At 42.2% G+C, this 20,420-nt stretch overlaps 1 protein-coding gene across 1 annotated transcript in view; it reads left to right on the top strand.

Moving 5' to 3' along the window:
* The window catches only part of LOC137518698 (adenosine 3'-phospho 5'-phosphosulfate transporter 2-like), an 87,122-nt gene extending 70,153 nt beyond the window's left edge, over nt 1-16,969 (top strand). The window contains exons 6-10 of the mRNA XM_068236872.1: nt 1,019-1,116; nt 4,861-4,953; nt 7,323-7,434; nt 12,046-12,115; nt 14,675-16,969. Of these exons, the coding sequence (XP_068092973.1) occupies nt 1,019-1,116; nt 4,861-4,953; nt 7,323-7,434; nt 12,046-12,115; nt 14,675-14,825 (524 nt within the window). The 3' untranslated portion in view covers nt 14,826-16,969. The remainder of the gene's footprint in view (nt 1-1,018; nt 1,117-4,860; nt 4,954-7,322; nt 7,435-12,045; nt 12,116-14,674) is intronic.
* Nucleotides 16,970-20,420: the final 3,451 nt, after the last annotated feature.

Raw genomic sequence — 20,420 nt, 5'->3', positions numbered from 1 at the left:
CATGTCCTCAATAAGAGGATAATCTGGGGTTGATCCACCAATCTTTATAAGTACATTAATCATTCAACTTCATCCTGATCAGTAGCTGATACCTCTTTTCCCAAAAGAAATCTTTAACTTTTCTCGAATAGATCATCAGGGCTATCTGCATGGCTGGTGAAACCCCTCCCACATTGTGATATCAGGGCCATGGCCCCGAAAGTTTGCTATCTGTGAATCCCATTCCATTGTGGGAAATAACAGCTTTCTCTAAATGTCAAGGAAGGCATATTTCCGTTTATGCATAGAACTCTCAGTAAACAAACATTCCGCAGAGATCACCTGGCAGCACTAAAGATGTTGCTACTCATGATACATTTCAGATTGTAAATTGGGATGTGGAAAGATTTTACAATGAGTAAACAGTTTATAAATGAATATTGTAAAAAATAAGCAATTTTATTCATAACATTATTTTTACAGATCCTTTTGAATGTCTTCTCTGTCCCAGATCCAAACTCATTTAAAACCCTCAACTGGATCCATCTCTGCCTGCCCAGTGAGAACCTGTTCCCACTATAAAACAGTTTTTTTTTTAATGCTTTTCTTTTTTACGTGTTTGGTGCTGTCAGACCTCATCCAGTTGCACTGACTGGGAAAGTGTAAAGGAAGCAGATGGAAATGCAGCATGCAGTGTGTTAAAAAATAAAAATGCGGTGCTGACTCTATTGGGAACACTGCAATGGTCTTTTTATGACAAATTATAGGAATATGTGATCTCCCAAGTGCATTTCAGACAACCTTTTACTGTGTGTCAAGCCATCTCTGCCTGCCCAGTGCTTACCCCCCTTTGTGCCTACACAGACACTTGGCACATCATCCTTCTTCTGCCTGAACAGTCACCCAGCATAAAACCCAGCAATTAACCCCAGATTGGTACGTTATTAATTACCATTTCTGCTGAATGTGTGATGCCTCTGTGAGCGCTTTTCAGTTTGAACATATAGAAATCATTTTAATTGTGTTTTCTTCTTTTAAGGCGTGGTGCTTATTTCCCTCGCCCTTTGCGCAGATGCCGTTATTGGAAATGTGCAAGAAAAAGCCATGAAACTGCACAATGGATCTAATTCAGAAATGGTAAACACCCCATAATCTGCATAAAGTAAATAATACATGTTTACATTTTAATGAATTTGGTGTGCTTGGATCATGTAACAGTTGTGCATTCCATAACCTGAAATGGTTTAAGGGAAAGAGCTAGTGATGGGAATTCCGGCTCTTCTTGGAGATTCGGCTCTTCTGAATCGGCTCCCATTAAAGAGCCGGCTCTTACGGCTCTCAATCGTCTCTTCATTAAATATCACTAGAGACCACTCAGAATCGGAGTAAAAGCCCCGCCCCATCTCCATGACAACTCCAGACTGCTTCTTTTGCTCGGGCAATCCCTCCTGCTACTGCTCTGTTCCGCCCCTACAAGCTGCACGAGGAGGACTACATCTCCCAGCATGCCTCAGCGCCCTTAATTACACAGCAAACCAGAGCTGTGTGGGGCGGCTGAGGCATCGGCTCTTTCAAAACTGAGAGCCGGCTCTTGTCGTTCACAGCAAAGAGCCGGCTCTTAGAGCCGGCTCGTTCGCGAACGACCCATCACTAGAAAGAGCAGTTTTCTATCCTACTAAAGGATAAAAACCAGGGCTGTGGAGTCGGTACAAAAATCTTCCGACTCCTCAGTTTCTGAAACCACGACTCCGGGTACGCAAAATTGCTCAGACTCCTCTACTCCGACTCCTTAGTCTAATACTTAACACGGCTGTGGATTTTGTACAAAAATCATACGACTTCCGACTCCTCAGTTTCTGAAACCACAACTCAGACTCCGGGTGCCCAAAATTGCCTCGACTCCGACTCCACAGCCCTGATAAAAACAAAACTAAAGTAGAGCTACTGCTGGCTAGTTCAGTACTACCCTGCATGTCTTTCCAGTCCACTCTGCTATTTTTTGTTTTTATAGGTTATCTGCAGCCTCCTTCCCTCCTAGGTGCCTGTCTTTTATGTCATAGCTTGGATTGCAGCTCCTAATTCAAGCTGGTCCTAGCTCATTTACAGTGACTGGGAGCAATGACCAATGGGAGCTCATAAAAGGCAGATGCCTCAGAATGGCAGAGACTGCAGGTAACTTTACATTGCAGAAAGAACTGTACCCAGTAAGATATGCAGGGCCGTCGGCACTAGGCCCTTTTTTACTATTACTTTTAGCTTTTAGGTCGGTGGACCTGAACTCTTGCACAGGACTCAAGGAACACGGAGAAACATGCACCCTGTATGTATTTAGAGAATTTAGCCTGTCTAATTCCCCCTCCTCTTCAAGCAATCACAATTGTAATTTGAGCTTTTAGCTGTGTCAGTTCGGCAAGCGCAACTAATACAGTATGCACAGGAATATCACAGGAATATTAACCCTTTGTCTGCTGTCATGAAAGCAGGAAGTAGACACACTGCAAATTTATTTCTGTAAGCTCTAACAAAGAAATGTTTTTCTTTGAAGGTTATTATGCCATTGCTTGTCTTTTAGAGCAGAGATGAAGTTCTGAGTTCAGGTCCACTTTAAAGGACCAAGGCCTTGTTGCACAAAGTTTTTCTTGAGCCACCACGCCTTATATTTTTTCCGCCTTATCTATAAAATTGTTTTTTTCACGTTGATGGAAAAAAAAACCCCTGAAATAACTTGATGCCGAGGAGTATTTAGTGCTGTTTTTACAACCCCTTTGTACGTTTTAATCATTCTTTTTCTGCTTCTTAAAGAGAACCCGAGGTGGGTTTGAAGAATATTATCTGCACACAGAGGCTGGATCTGCCTATACAGCCCAGCCTCTGTTGCTATCCCAAACCCCCCTAAGGTCCCCCTGCACTCTGCAATCCCTCATAAATCACAGCCATGCTGCTGACAAACAGCTTGTCAGAGCTGGCTGTGTTTATCTCTATAGTGTCAGTCTGCTGCTCTCCCCGCCTCCTGCAGAACTCCAGTCCCCGCCTGCATCCCTTCCCTCCCTGCTGATTGGAGGGAAGGGACGGGGCGGGGACTGGAGCTATGCAGGAGGCGGGGGAGCAGCTGAGACTGACACTACAGATGTAAACACAGCCTCACAGCACGGCTGTGATTTATGAGGGATTGCAGAGTGCAGGGGGACCTTAGTGGGGTTTGGGATAGCAACAGAGGCTGGGCTGTATAGGCAGATCCAGCCTCTGTATGCAGATAACATTCTTTAAACCCACCTCGGGTTCTCTTTAAAGCGCAGTTCCAGTTCCCATAAAGAAAAGAAAATCATCAAACCATATGTGTACATTTAAAGTATTTGAACATATCTGTATTTACCTAGTTGTCTGTCTGGTGACTGCTTTAGGCCCAGTATGTGTTCACTGCAAGGGCTTGTTCACACTACAGGAGCTTTTCTAAGCGCTTTGTGATTTTAAAAGCTCCTGCTAATGTTATCCTATGTGAGTGTTCTCACTGGAGCGATGTGATTTTGTAAAAATCCCCCGAAGCATTGCATTAGCTAGAGCTTTTCCAATCACTAGCGTTTAAACAGCTCTTGTAGTGTGAATGGGCCCCAATAGCTGCCATAATCCCTGGGATTGGTATGCTTGCATCTTGAAATTCAGCTTCAGCTCCTGCATGTGTTTGGCTGAATTTTAATCTGCATTAGATTTTCACGCAAACCCAGAATATCTGTATCTCATCACCTATCTCTGATTACCGCAGTTGAAATATACACATCCCTGGCCTACCCACATATGTACAAGAAAACTCCTTCCTGTTTGATGAATGTGTCATTACAGTAAAAATAGAGAATGGAGTGTGCAGACCTTTCAATAAATGACAGATACACATTTTGGGAAGTTTCTTCCACCAAGCTCTGTACTGTAGTGATTATTTGCATGTTTACTGACTATTATACAGATGCAGTTGTAGTCAGAACTTTAAAGACAATATTTAAAGGTACAGTAGAGTATTGTTTTTTTCACACTAATGGGGATTGGCTGATGCTTTCTGGTTCCATGAGACTCTATGTTAAAAATAGGCTCAGCTAATACAGTACTATTCTCCACTCTATATACATACCATGAACTCTGTATTAAATGTTAAAATACAGTCATGTGTAGGTATATTAACCTTGGGGGAGCCATGGAACCCAGCCTTTAAGCACATCAGAGCCCACAAACAGCCCAAAAATGTGGCCTTCACCAGTTTGAGTACTGCCGGCGATTTGGATTTGTGCTGGTTAGTTGAGTTTTGGATAACCCGGGGCTGTACTGTATTTGGCTAAAATCTGAGTTGTGTAATGATGACAAATGACACATTTTTGCACTAAAGCAGAATTCTGACTGAAACGTGTGTGTGTGTGTACACACATACATACGCACATACATATATATATGTGCACACACACAAATCCAAGTCCAAGGGACGAGGAAAAGTAGTTTATTATATCAGAAGTTTACTATATCATAATTGGTCATACATCGTATATTTATACACACTCATTTCCCGGTACCTGAGGACTGAGTTTACTATATCTAGAGGTATACTATATCAGTTTACTATAACGAGAGTCTACTGTATAGTGTGTGTGTGTGTGTGTGTGTGTGTGTGTGTGTGTGTGTGTGTGTGTGTGTGTGTGTGTGTGTGTGTGTGTGTGTGTGTGTGTGTGTGTGTGTGTGTGTGTGTGTGTGTGTGTGTGTGTGTGTGTGTGTGTGTGTGTGTGTGTGTGTGTGTGTGTGATTTATATAATTGCTTGTGGTTTATATAACTGCTTTTGACGCTTGTGTGAACGATATTTGAGGTTTCCATTACAATTTTCAAGTGAGTATTTAATTTTTCAGGTTCTGTATTCATATTCCATAGGATTTGTTTACATTTTACTGGGTTTGGCCATTACCAGCGGATTGACTCCCGCCATAGCCTTCTGTTCCAAGGTGAGTGCTGAAACAAAGCAGCCTGATTAAAAATAGGAAACGTCTGGTGCACAGCTGAGAAGTGTATTAATGCAAGGCAATAGTGCATGACAGCATAGAATATACATGTTGTGTTCTGGAGAGGCTGCACTACCTTCCAGCAAAAGTCATGTACGCGCTTCAGAAAACCATTTCCCCTTTGCTGTGAATAACACTATAATGGCATGTTTTATTTACTCAGAATTAATCCATCACATAGCTGATATATGTGCCGGATAGTCTTGCTTTTCATGTAGATCCACGTGTGTAGCTTCATTAGTCCCATCTGGAACACAAACATTTAATAGAGTCTTTTATGATCTGTACGGAGGTAGATTATGCAGCATTGTAAAATTAAAAAACAAAACACAAAATCCAAGCTCCTCACCTCCAGCTAGGACATGCAAACACTTGCAGATGTAATAGGGAGGTGCTGGAAGGGGTGTGGCAAGCAAAACGGCAAAGTCAAAATGAACTTCCACACACTCATGCAAATCCTCATGCGAATCCATTCACAAAAATCATGCAGCAATCAATGCTGGCCCTACAGCTAAGTTAAAAGCTGGGATCTTTATTACAAGAATAAAGTCTCTTGCGTAGTCGCATACACTGCCTTGAGGTAGCCCAGTGTCGTATGTGAAATTCATTGATACTGTGAAAAAATTGGAAATAGCACTTTGTAATTCAGTTGAGATGTCTATCGATGATACAATATTGATTGTACAATTTTACCAAATCTATGTTTTGGAAGGACAAACTGAGTGAAATAACTGTACTATTTTCCACTTCAAGTACACTTTATTCTTCGGTGGGAAGAGTTACTCTCTCCAGTCTATATAGTTGTCTCTACTCACTCACCAGGAGGCCGCAATAGCAGCATAGGGGGCGATATACAGGCTGGGAACGCGAACAATCACTCGCGTTCCCATGCCTGTCGGCCGGTGACGGCCAAACCGGAAGTGCTCGCCGGCGGGTCCTGGGACATCGGAGCGGAGCTGCGAGGGCACCGATCGGCTGCTGGGGGCTGAGGGAAGCCCCAGGTGAGTAAATCTCATTTTTTTCCGTTGGCTTAAGGATCACTTTAAGTTTGTATGTTTGGCAAGTACGGGGGAGGTTTTAATAATAATTACATTTATTCTTTTTACATTATACTTTTTAGCCACTAGATGGTGCTCTCCTGGAAGTAACCAGGAAGTGTTAAAAAAAAATTAAATGCAAATTTTAACTACATTTTACTTTGATGAATGAACATGCCTTGTGATTCAAAGCATATTCATTCATTATCTGCACTTCAATTGGCTCTGGGAAACTCTTGTTCCCCTTCACTTATTCCCCCTCCCTCTTCTTCCAGTCCCTAAAAGTCTGTTAGGTAGTTCCGCTCTGAGTCAGGCCTCCGTTCTCTCCGTGGCTTGATTGAGATCTTCTGCATGGGCATTCCGCGCTCCTCTTTGGATTGCGCTCCCGGTGCTGGGAGCTCTCTGCGCTTGCGCAGTTCACAGCGAATTGAACTGTGCAAGCACAGAGTGCTCCAGCGATGAGAGCGTGATTACGAGAGGCGCGCAAGTGCAGAAGATCCCGGCCGTGGGTAGCGATTTTTTTTTTTTTCTTTTTTCTTTTTTTTTTTTTTTTTTAATAAGTGCCAGCATTTTTTAAAAGCACTATAAAAGCGCTTGTGTAATGAATTTTAATGTGAGTGTTCTCACATAAGCATTGAACTTTTTTTTTCAATCGCAAATGCGGTTCCTGCACCATTTTCTGAGCATTTGCGCTTAAATGTAATGTATAGGAAAAGTGCAAAGCGTTTGGAAAAGCAATTTTGAGAGCGCTTTTTATGATAAATTGCATTAAAGACATTGAGTTCCAGGTCAAAGAGTTCACTTCCTGATTCTGCAAACAGAAAAGCTCAAATCGCAAAAACAAGTGTTTACAAAAAACGCAAATGGCTAAAAAAAAAAAAAAAAAAAAAAAGCTTCAAAAGCACTCTGCGCTTGCGATTTATAACGTGAACTAAGCCTTAAACTTTTTTTTTAATTATTTCCCAGATGGATCCTGGATTTAAGCCAACACTTAGCGTTGTGTCAATGTATAGCATTTTAACACCCTCTGTGATAATAAGCACTCATCAGAAGGTAGTGGTGTGACAAGTGCTACAGTTATGTATTCATATACTGTATATGAAACAAAAACAGGACCTTGTATTAGTACATTGTATCCAGTGCCCTGATATATATATATATTCCATCATTATTATTCTTACTAGGATGTATGTGATATTCTCTTAACAGTAACATTGAATATGTGTATACTTAAAGCAGAACAATTTCTCCTAACGTGAACCTGTTGTATTTTAGCATCCATTTCAGACTTATGGATATGCATTCCTTTTCTCAGTGACTGGATATTTTGGAATATCTTTTGTACTTGCATTGATTAAACTTTTTGGAGCTCTGATTGCTGTCACAGGTAACTACCTAAGATAAGCTAAAAAGTAAGGTTAGAGTAACAGAAACATTTCCTTAGATGAACTGAGGTATTGACCAATGCTTCACAGCACATGTCACTCTTTGTTACACCTGATTTATTTACCCTGGAATATATGGGACTTTCTAAGATAATTGCCTTGTATTAACCGCTGTGTTCTGTGTAACTGGTTTGCACAGTACTAAGCAAGCCTGTGCTGTGTGCACTCTTGGTATGCTGGTATTGTGTACTCTACTGATTAGTTTCTGAAAAGTGTCTGCAACATCTCAACCAAATAACCGTGTGTGTTAGGGCTCAAAACAAGAGCAATTATATGGTAGAAAAAGAATAGCACCTCCCGCAGCAAATTTTGGAAAAATATAACAAGAATCTTTATTCAACATTAGGTATAATAATAATCACAATACTGATGATTCAATAAAGAATAACATCATTTAAAAAACAAACAAATATTCCAACATGATCCCTGCTGCATATGAAACAATCACTCTAAATGCAATATATTGTATAATGACACAATGCTGTCTGCATGACTCTCACTGCAACCTGTAAGCCTGCTTTACTAATAACTATATTTATCAGTTATTAGAGGGCTTGTGTTGTCTTTATTTTCCCACCTTTATGCTGGGTACACACCATACAATTTGCTGTTCGATTTTCTGTTCCGATCGTTTTTTGGATCCATTTCTGATCATTTTCTGATCGATTTCCATTCACTTCTATGAAAATTTACCCGAAAAACGATCAAAAATGAGATTGAACATGACTGAAATTATCTATCGAACCATCTATCTAACAGAAAATTGTATGGTGTGTACCTAGCATTACTAAGGGTATGGTCTGAGGTGCACAACTTGTACAGAAAAAATGAAGCAGTTGACTAAGCTCTGTATCTGCTACTGATTATAGAGATTTTAATAACAGGAGCTCTCAGGCAGCAGTGAAGTCACTTAATATAGGTAAGGGTATAAAGGCAAATACAGTGGAGATAACAGTATCTTTTGTTTACATTCCTCAGTTGTTACTTGTGTAACAACTGAAAACGAGCTCTCATTGTTTTAAATATGCACACAGTTCAGAACAGCTCGATAGAAGATTTTAATATATAATAAAAAGTAACTTGAATAAAATGCATTGGCAGCTTTTAGAGCAGATATAATATACTTTGGGAACTTGGAATTTGTAAATGAGCAATATTACTTGTGCACAAAAGCAAATATGGTAACTGTATGCGTGATAAAATAAAAGTAGGAAAACACATTTCTATTGAATATTATGTCAGCGTTTCAGACCACTTTAACCCTCTTCTTATCGTCAGCTCACAACTCAGCAGGGAGGAGAGAGGGAGAATTAAAAAAGGAATGTGGTTCGTAGCTGGCACCCCAGGCTGCTTAAGCTTTGCCCCAGGCCTGGTATAGGCATTTTCAATAATGTGCCATTATTTTCAAATTATGCTAAAATAAGTAATGCAGATATTATTGATCAAAGTGTAATTTTGAGCACTTTTAAATATAAGTAAACCAACGCTTTAATTTTGTAGTCCATTAACCTTGACTCCTACCAAATCAAGAAATAAGATGATTTCCTACTGAGAGTCGGGATGGCTCATGAACAGTGCCAGATTTTGGTGTAACTGCGGTAAAGACATGTAAGTTAGTCCATGGCTGTGAAAGATGAGGGGTAAACAGTCATGCGATTGCTGCCTTGAGGCCGTTTTTTTTTAGATGATAATAATAGATGGGAGAGAGGTTTACCTGTTGCTTGGAAATTTATTTTTACAGCTGTTAAATTAACCACCCTGGCGTTCTATCAACATCGCCAGGGTGGATACGCAGCAGTATTTTTTGTTTTTTTTTAAATCCCCCATCATGTAGCTAGCCTAGCGCTAGCTACATGATGCCCCCCTCCCTGCGCTATCCCTCCCACCCCTCCGATCGCCGCCGGCGCTCTCGCCCGTAAGGAAATTCCATTCTGAACGATCGCGATGACGTCATCTGGAATTCCGATCCACCCTGCAGCGCTGCCTGGCACTGATTGGCCAGGCTGCGCACGGGGTCTGGCAGACGGGGACCTCTATAGCGGCGCATCGGCGGCGGCGATCAGAGTAGACACGCAGCAAGCAAAGTGCTTGTTGCGTGTTTGAAAAATAAATGAAGCAAATCGGCCCAGTGGGGCCTGAGCGGCGCCCTCCGGCGGTAATGGAGGAGCTGAGCTCGTCCATACCGCTAAGGAGGTTAAAAGTGATGGTAGGGTTGTATTGTAATAATTCCTCTTTGGCTGTGGTGCCAATGTGCTCGGCATGCGTCTTGCGAGATGCGATGCTGGCACAGCTGTTATGTGTCTTGCTGCTGAATCCCTCTAGCCGTGCTATGCATGGCTATGGGATTCGGACGAGTGACGCAAGATTGTGCTGCCTACCTCGGATGTTTCACCCAAACATGTTCCCTGTTGACTTCAGTAGTTGCCAAATCGCATCTGCATTTGTGTGCAGGGAATCGGTTGGTCATCACAGCAGTGGAAACCTAGCCTTACAGTTCATGTCAAAACACCATCATTTATAGGTCCCAGAGAGTCTTATGAATGGCAAACACGTTTAAAGGTACACTAGCAGCGGCTTTGTTTAACCTATACAATATACTGTAAAATCCTAATGGGTAGGTGGTAAGGTGGGTTTAGGCCACATGTTTGCATTAAGTCCACCGTGGGTAAGCTCATGTTTGGAAGATGACCTACTACAGAAGATTTGTTGTGAGTCAACCCTCCAAAATGCAAAAATGAATAAGGGCTCAAACCCACTAGCAGCCTTTTCTAAGTGCTAGTGATTTGAAAAAGCTCTTGCTAATGCAATGCTATGGGGGAGTTTTATAAAATCACATCTCTCAAGTGGGATCACACCCATTGCATTACATTAGCAAGAGCTTTTCAAATCACAATTGCTTAGTAATGTACTGCTAGTGGGTTCCAGGCCTAAGCGTTTTCACTGATTTATATTGCACTTCTAAGGTAGCCATACATCTAGCGATGATGGGCAGATTTGACCAGGAGACAAATCCCTCTCTAATGGAATCTGATAAGAGAGAGATCTGTCAGCTGCCCATACACCGCAGGCCGATTCCCGGTCTTCAATTAGCTGCATACACCCTGCCAGCCTGGCGCCATGACGCATGTGTGATGTCACACGGGGGCGGCATGTATGCGGCTAATAGAAGACGGAGGGGCACCACGACACAGGATAAGTAATGTATAAGCACACACTTACTGCACATTTATACATGGCAGGAACAGCGCTGGGGGTTTTGTCCCTCGTCCCGATATTGCTGGCTGTTAGTGCCGCACACCCGATCGAGCATGTCCAGCCAATTAATGCAGCCAATTTTGGCCTGAAATTGGGCGTCTCTTTGATCTGGTATGCACTTGGCAGCACTGATTTTTATCCAATTCGATTATAATTTTTGAATTGGATGGTCAATCGGCCACCAAGTCGCCTGATGTATGGCCACCTTTACTTTTATTAACCACCCTGGCGTTCTGATTAAATCGCCAGGGCAGCTGCGGGAGGGTTTTTTTTAAATAAAAAAACTATTTCATGCAGCCAACTGAAAGTTGGCTGCATGAAAGCCCACTAGAGGGCGCTCCGGAGGCGTTCTTCCGATCGCCTCCGGCGGCCAGAAGTAACACGGAAGGCCGCAATAAGCGGCCTTCCGTGTTTCGCTTACCTCGTCGCCATGGCGACGAGCGGAGTGACGTCATGGACGTCAGCCGACGTCCTGACGTCAGCCGCCTCCGATCCAGCCCTTAGCGCTGGCCGGAACTGTTTGTTCCGGCTACGCTGGGCTCGGGCGGCTGGGGGGACCCTCTTTCGCCGCTGCACGCAGCGGATCGCCGCGCTGCAGCGGCGATCAGGCAGCACACGCGGCTGGCAAAGTGCCGGCTGCGTGTGCTGCTTTTTATTTCATTAAAATCGGCCCAGCAGGGCCTGAGCGGCAGCCTCTGGCGGTGTTGGACGAGCTGAGCTCGTCCAGACCGCTCAGCAGGTTAAACCATCCACTGAGTGTTGCAGTTAGATGTCAGCAGCATCCTTTCTGAGCAGGACATAACTCAAGGCAGTAAAGTCCACAGAGAAGACAGGTAAATGTTTTCAGCTTCCTTAGATGCACATTATTAAATTATAACTTATTAGGATTGCACACCTATTTATGGCCCCCTGGATGAATCAGCTGGGCAGCTTGTAAAAAACAAAAAAAACACAGCTGTTTTGTAGAAGTTTTTCATCTTATTTTATACAGTAAATCTTTCAGTGGTAGAAAGCAATTGCATGGAACAACCCCCTGAAATTGAATTCCCTGTGATGCATTGAAGAAAGTGTAAATTGGGACATTTAACAGCAAGAATAAGATAGTATCTTACTTGACAGTCAATGAGCTCAGAGCTTTGAGAAATCTATAATTAGTCCTAGGGATAATAAGCCTGTTGAACTGTATACGTGTGCATTACCATCATAGAATGTTTGCTCTGAGCGTACTAGTTAGAAGTTCTACACTAATCACAATGTTTCTGCTTTAATAATTTGTTATCTCTTCTTCATTCCTACAGTGACAACTGGGAGAAAGGCTATGACCATTGTACTGTCTTTTTTATTCTTCGCAAAACCATTTACTTTCCAGTAAGTCATGCTTTCTGTTTTTCTGACACGTAGAATTCTTATTTTCTGATGGTCAAATTCTCTGTTAAGTTCTCACTATATGAAAATATTTTATTGGGTGCGGCCTGCACTGCACTGCATTTTTAAATGCAAGTAACAGTTCATTTTTGTTTTAAATAGTAGTGGACAAAGTTTTTGTTCCACATTACATATATGTTCTTTTGTAATGGATGCTTTGAAAGTTCCTGGCTGGCTGTATCCGGTATTTTCTTTTTTACTGTTGAGGTGTCGGTGTAAATTAAATTTAATTCCTCCCCATCCCATCATCACCCACATAAGTGAGTCAGAAAGGAGTTACTATCCATTCTCTTCCTTTGAGTACAGAGCTTTTGTCTGATCCCTCCCTATGCTTGTAATAGATGCATTTTTGTGGCTAGCACTACAGCTCAGCAAGTCACATGTCCTTGTTCCATGTGTAAATCCTACCATACACTAGCAGATACCCACCCGACACACGAAGTGGCAAAATATACATATCTGTATCTATTACTAGCACACACTGCACATCAACTTTGAATAGATGTCAACATGATGTCTAGCAAGAATTAATAGTACTGTCAACCCCCCCCCCCCCACAGTTGGTGATGTCCCGCCAGGTGTTCCCCCATTCTAATACTACTCACATGGGCCCCAGCAGAGTTTTAGCACCACATAATGCACTCTCGCTTATCTGGCTGGCGTGGTCCTTTCTTTAGGCCTTGTTTCCACTGTTGCGACGCGATTTTGGCCGCATTCCGACGCTTGTAAAAACGCATGCGGATGTGTTTCCACATGCGTTTTTACCCGCGATTTCGCCTGCGATTTCGCATGGCAGGGTGCCATGCGAAATTAACCATGACACTGCCAGGGCTAAATAAAATTGAAAAAGGTGCGAAATCACGGGTAAAAACGCATGTAACAAACGCATGCGTTTTTACTATTAAATACATTAGCGGCGATTCGCACGGATTCCCGACGCAGGCGAAATCGTTGGCTCTTTTGTGCGTTTTTTTCACGCTGAAAAAAACGCACCTCAACAACGCTACAGTGGAAACAGGCCCATCCACTTGTATTACATGTGCGGATCTGCATGCGTTGGACGCATGCAGATTCGCGATAGTGGAAACGAGCCCTTATTCTTCCATAATCTCCTGGTGCCCTTACTCAGTGCACCAGTTTCAGTTGTTATGTGGCTGAACCTCGCATCAGCTATATTTTGTTGATCCAACTTATTCTGCTACCAGTAGTAGGCAGTATGAGAGCACTGATTAAAGCTCACTACATGGTCTAAGTGCTCTATGCCCTGTGCTGTGTTGCAGCTGCTTGTTTCCTGCTGTCATTGCTTTGAATCCTATGACACACTACACCAGCTGCTTCACAGGCTGGCTGCACTGTATATTGGCGGCAGGGTTGCGTTGTGGCCCGGGGGCTGCACCACACCACCAAAAGCAGGCCTTTGGGATTACCACGTTATTATGCAGTAATCCCCTTCTGGCCAGGATCCAAACAGGAAGTGACGCACGTTTGTGGTCACTTCCTGTTTTAGAGATGCGGAAGTGCGTGGAAGCGCATTGTAAAAATACACTCCAACGCATGCGTGTCGTAAGACCAACATTGTGGCAAACCCTGCTTCCCCATAGACTTACATGACTTCTGGTCCGCAGCAAGTCGTCGCAGAGGTCGCACGGTAGATCGACGACTTCTGGCGCACCGCACTGCATGCTGTATGAAAGCACGCATGGGCTTTCATTAGCATATCGGTGAGGTGCAGAAACATGACCCACCGCACCAGTGTAAAAGGGCCCTCAAACTGCTTTAGCTTGTCTGCCATGCTGACACTATCCAAGCCTGCTTTTTTGTGCTGATCCAACCAGCTGCCTTCATTAATCTCGTTTTCCCTTTTGTGTATGGACGTTTTCACTACAGGCCAATTGCTTGTCTTCATGTGCTTTGTTGCAAGATCGAGCCTGTGCTTGGATTATCAATACAGTAGTAATAATAATTCCTTTTTTTGTATAGCGCTTTTCTCCTGTCAGACTCAAAGCGCTTGCGAGGCAGCCACTAGAGCGCACTCAGTAGGTAGTAGCAGTGTTAAGGAGTCTCGCCCAAATAACTCCTTACTGAATAGGTGCTGGCTTACTGAACAGGCAGAGCTGAGATTTGAACCCAGGTCTCCTGTGTCAGAGGCAGAGCCCTTAACCATTACACTATCCAGCCACCGGTGCTATTTGCCATCCTCAATTTGGTTCATTATAGCATTTGGAGTATATGACCTCTGATCCTGTGGGGCATGGTTGTGAGCTAGTGTGTATGGGTTGGAGTGATGAGGGAGGGGGGTGGTTTCCATATCCTTTTTAATACACAAATGTTTTTAGCTATTTGTTAAAACATCCATAACATTAGCATTTTTTGTTTACAGATTTTGTGGGGGGGTTTTGCAATCGATTAAGACCTACCTCTCCTCTTCATTTCATTATCTCACAGTTTTGTGTATTGCATTACCTTTACAGTTGATTAACCCTTAACAATTCTCCTTTACAGGTATATATGGGCCGGACTGTTAGTTCTACTTGGAATTTTCCTTAATGTCTATAGTAAGAACATGGACAAAATCAAGCTGCCTCACCTTTCTAGTTTACTAAGGAGAAGAAACCCAGAAGGGAAATCACGGACTTTCTCTCAGACTGTATGATTTTTTATTTTTTTTTAGTATTTGTTTTTTTTTTACTTGAACAATCATTAAATGATTATATTTTTCCAAAGGGAATTGGATACACTAAATGGAAGGTGTAGGCATATTGCCTGGGTTGTTACTGCTGAGGTGAAAGCCAAGGGCAAGCTTTTGTTTTTTTTCCACTCCACTTGTAAAATGACATTTTTCAGAGGGCCTCAGGACGTGAGGTCTTCAGAGGAAGTATGGTACTGTGTCACTGATGTGACCTCTCTGTTAGAGGCGGGACTATATACACTAATGGACCAAGGCATTTTTTTGTTATACCTCTCTTTTTGCCACTATCACAAGACAGGTTTCAGTGTTTGGACTCAAAACTATCAGTATCGTACAAATTCAAACAGCACATATCAGATCATTTAGGTAGATCTAATATTATAAAGGACTATTGCTGCTTTACATGGGAGAGCCCCTTTTACCAATAAAGCATATAACTGGTTTTCGACATAAGGAGTTATTTGCAGTTTGGGTTGATTTGGTCTCACGCCTATGATTCCAGATTACAGTACTGAAAGAGAACATAAGCCTTACTTAAGCAGCATTTTATTCATGTACAAAATCTATGACGAATGTATTTTTTTCTCCAGTTTACTCTACTGCTATAACTTGTCTCCCTTCCCAATGTGTATAATAGTCTCGTCTCTGTGTGTTTCTCTAACTGTGCAATTCCGTTGCAAAATCATTTGTAATGTGACATGAAATGTGAACATAAATCCTGTTCCTTTTATTGCTAAACATGAATTGAAAACACCGATTTTAACAGTTCTGTCCTGAATAATTTTGGAAAACTCTTAAGTACCTGAATTGTACTCTGGATGGGGAATATGGCAGCTTCAACAACGGGTGTTCCTATGGCAGGTAGAGGGGTAAATTCTTAAAGTGTAAACACATACTTGCCCAAGAAGAAGAAAGCCTCTAGATCCTAGAGGCTTCCCATGCAGTCCTCCAGACCATCCTTGACCCCCAAAAAAGATCTGGGCCGCACTCCTTTTCATGCATGAGCACGGCTGTACTGATTCTATGCGAGTACGGATGCACCTGCACAGTAACCCTGATGCACAGGTGCACCATGGCCGCACTCATGCTGAAGAGGAGCATGGCTCAGCTCTTCTGGAGGGTCCTAGCAAGTGGTGGTAGGTGTGAGGAGGACACGGGAACGAGGTTTGCCTATGGTTCTTTTTAAAGTGTATCTCTACTCACAGAAATACCGCAATTCAGTATTAGAGATGGTGAATGAGATGAAAATATGTTTGGTTTGTATGCATTGGGCCAACCGTATTCAACAGAAAGAGCATTCAGGTACCTTTTAAGGACCCTTCTCCACTGTGAATTGTGACTGCATCAGCCATCGCTACTCCACTAATTTCCACAATATGGATATTAGGTGTACAGTGATTGTGATTTGCGATGGGAGAAAAAATGAGGCAAAATTTTTAAGCTATCAGAATGCAAAAAAAATTGCACAGCACTGTGGTTATGTAATGCTACTGCACCCCTGTTCAAAGTATGCATGAAAAATGCAGCAGGACCAACAGTTTGCTATTGTGCAAACTAGAGATGCTACAAATTCCAAATTTCCTCGAATCGGAATCCAAAGATTCTCGATTTTCTCAAATCTAACCAATCCTGTAAATAAAGGCTTCAAGAAAATCAAGAATATTTGGATTCAGGTTTGAGGAAATTTGGGATTAGTCCCATCTCTAGTGCAAATGCATCGCACTAATGGAAGCCCATGGTTTTCATTCATTTTGAAGAACATAGCATTTTGCGATATGCAAGCTATTGGAATCTGATTGCAAACCGCTGCTAGCGGAAAAGGGCTCCAAGTCTTGACATTTCGATCCTCCGATTACTGTATGAGTGTTCCTTCTGCTGACACCAACTGGTGCCTATTCATTTTCCAGTAATGATCCATGTAAGGGGAATGTGCCCCAGAGTTATCTCTTCTTTAAACAGCTTTCTCTTCTGATATGTTGCTCCCGAAACCAGAAAAAAGCAGCAGTTAGTTGGGGACAAGGAAAGTAGAGATATTGGACTCCCATGTTGACATTCTCTTTATTGAGATCATGCAATCCATAACTAATAATAAAAACGTTTTGGTTCAATTTTCATTTTAAAGCAATCCTTTCACATACCTGGGCACGAGAACACGAAATATACAGCCAGAGGTAAACTTGTTTGAAAACTGTATGTTGAAATGCTCAGTAGCTGAATTCTGGTGAAATAAAAGTGACGGTAAGGTGTGTTTACCTCTTGTGTTAGTCGCTGAAGTCAGCCATCACACTAAGGACCACTAAACTGTTTTAGTTTGCCAGGGTTAGTAAAAGGTTTACCATCGTTCTTGGGTGATTGAGAGCTAGTTCACAGTGCTCAGTTGCGTTGCAGAATATTTTGCATGTCAACTCATTGCCCATACAATTCTATGGGCCTGTTCACAGTACTGTTGTAACTGATCGTAATACTCTTTAACTCTGCAACTCGCTGCATGCAGGCTTTGTATTAAAGTCTGTCCAGTCTCCATTACAGTTCACACTCATAATGCATTATAAAGTGTGTGTTATGCAACTGACCACTGTGAACCTCAAGGAAAATCCTAATGATTCTGACTAATGGAACTTCCCCATCTATGGGTAAGTGCTGCAAACTGCATGATCACATTAACCAGTCATCAAGTGTCACATGCTACTGGAACCTTTAACTGCTATTGGCGAGGTGAAACTTTACAAAGTTACACCATTCATTGACAGACATTGCTGAGATCCATCTTGTCAAGGCTGTCAGAGGGTTCAAATGTATCTGAAGTGACATAAGGCATGATTTAAATAAAAAAAATAAAAAAAAAGTGTGTATATAAGGGTCCAATCCTATTTAAAACTTGCATTTGTTTACTTTTTCTTTTTTTCACTGTATGGGTTAATAAACCAGTGCTATGATTTTATCTCTTTGCAGTAGGAAGAAGCAGAAAAAGGCTGGTTGCACACTTTAATGTGCAAATCACGGGCATTTGCGGCGCCCTCCATTCTCAATCACATTTTCTGTACATGATTTTCCATGAATGTTTGAGTTTTTTATGTTTGTGCTGCGGCGCAATGTTTTTAACCACTTGAGGACCACAGTGGTAAACCCCCCTAAAGACCAGGCACATTTTTACTAAAATGGCCACTGCAGCTTTAAGGCCGAGCTGCCACAGCACACCAGTGATTTCCCCCCACCAACAAAGCTCTCTGTTGGTGGGGTCTGATCGCCCCCAAGTTGTGTATTTTTTTATAAATATTTATTTGTGTGTTTTTGGGTTATTTTTTACGATTTGCCTTTGCCTTTTATGGAGATGGAGATTTCATTTTTCAGCACGACCTGGCACCTGCTCACAGTGCCAAAACCACTGGTAAATGGTTTACTGACCATGGTATTACTGTGCTCAATTGGCCTGCCAACTCTCCTGACCTGAACCCCATAGAGAATCTGTGGGATATTGTGAAGAGAAAGTTGAGAGATGCAAGACTCAACACTCTGGATGAGCTTAAAGAGGAGCTGTTAGGTATAGGGTCTCAGAGAAAATAAACACATATATCAGTAGCTAAAGATTGGCTGTACTTACATTACATATGCATTTCACTGTCCACGTTTGTACTTCACAGAATTTTTATATAGTATATGCAGAGATTGATGCTCCTGACAACTCATGGCAGGTTCCATGTTTTTCTGTCTTCTATGAAGCCAAATGTGTCGTCATGTCCTGCCTGCTTCCTGATCACAGAAAAGCTGGTACTGAATAACACAGTGTGCAGTGAATATTAATTAGCCATGTGGCTAGGAACAATAGCGGACTCCTGCAGTGTACTCTGCCTGGAGATTTATCAGTGCTACGCGCTGGACTGATTACAAGCTGCTGTAACGTCTCATTAGCAGCCGAGGGGAGGGCCCCAGAATGCTTTGCAGTATAGTATGCGGCTTGTGTCCTGCTTGGGTCTAACAGCTTTGCTGATAAGCACACATCAAAGGTAAGAGAGATTTTTATCTTCACTAATGCCTTTTTGGCTTCCTTCTAAACTGTTTAACACAGGAGAATAGAGGTTTAAATTAGCTTCTGCAGCCTGACAGTTACTCTTTAAGGCGGCTATCGAAGCATCCTGGGCCTCTATAACACCCGAGCAGTGCCACAGGCTGATTGCCTCCATGCCACGCCGCATTGAAGCAGTAATTTCTGCAAAAGGATTCCCGACCAAGTATTGAGTGCAGAACTGAACATAATTATTTGAAGGTTGACTTTTTTTTTTTTTTTTTTGGTTTTAAAAACACTTTTCTTTTATTGGTCGGATGAAATATGCTAATTTTTTGAGATGGGAAATTTGGGTTTTCATGAGCTGTATGCCAAAATCATCAATAAGAAAAATAAGCAGCCTTGAACTACTTCAGTTGTGTGTAATGTATCTAAAATGTATGAAAGTCTAATGTTTATTAGTACATTATAGAAAATAATTAACTTTATCACAATATGCTAATTTTTTTTTAGAAGATCCTGTATATTTCTATCATGTGCGCTATGCTATATACAGTGGGTTGCAAAAGTATTCGGCCCCCTTGAAGTTTTCCACATTTTGTCATATTACTGCCACAAACATGAATCAATTTTATTGGAATTCCACATGAAAGACCAACACAAAGTGGTGTACACATGAGAAGTGGAGAGAAAATCATACATGATTCCAAACATTTTTTTACAAATAAAAAATAACTGCAGAGTGGTGTATGCAAAATTATTTGGCCCCCTTTGATCTGAGTGCAGTCAGTTGCCTATAGACATTGCCTGATGAGTGCTAATGACTAAATAGAGTGCACCTGTGTGTAATCTAATGTCAGTACAAATACAGCTGCTCTGTGAGGGCCTCAGAGGTTGTCTAATAGAATATTGGGAGCAACAACACCGCAAAGTCCAAAGAACACACAAGACAGGTCCAAGACAGGTCAGGGATCAAGTTATTGAGAAATTTAAAGCAGGCTTAGGCTACAAAAAGATTTCCAAAGCCTTGAACATCCCACGGAGCACTGTTCAAGCGATCATTCAAAAATGGAAGGAGTATGGCACAACTGTAAACCTACCAAGACAAGGCCGTCCACCTAAACACATGCCGAACAAGGAGAGCGCTGATCAGAAATGCAGTCAAGAGGCCCATGGTGACTCTGGATGAGCTGCAGAGATCTACAGCTCAGGTGGGAGACTCTGTCCATAGGACAACTATTAGTCATGCACTGTACAAAGTTGGCCTTTATGGAAGAGTGGCAAGAAGAAAGGCATTGCTAACAGAAAGCATAAGAAGTCCCATTTGCAGTTTGCCACAAGCCATGTGGGGGACACAGCAACCATGTGGAAGAAGGTGCTCTGGTCAGATGAGACCAAAATGGAACTTTTTGGCCAAAATGCAAAACGCTATGTGGCAGAAAACTAACACTGCACTTCACTCTGAACACACCATCCCCACTGTCAAATATGGTGGTGGCAGCATCAAGCTCGGGGGGTGCATCTCTTCAGCAGGAACAGGGAAGCTGGTCAGAGTT

Source organism: Hyperolius riggenbachi, chromosome 5, assembly GCF_040937935.1.
Source record: "Hyperolius riggenbachi isolate aHypRig1 chromosome 5, aHypRig1.pri, whole genome shotgun sequence".
Classification (NCBI taxonomy): domain Eukaryota; kingdom Metazoa; phylum Chordata; class Amphibia; order Anura; family Hyperoliidae; genus Hyperolius; species Hyperolius riggenbachi.
This window is presented reverse-complemented; position numbering and strand designations above follow the sequence as displayed.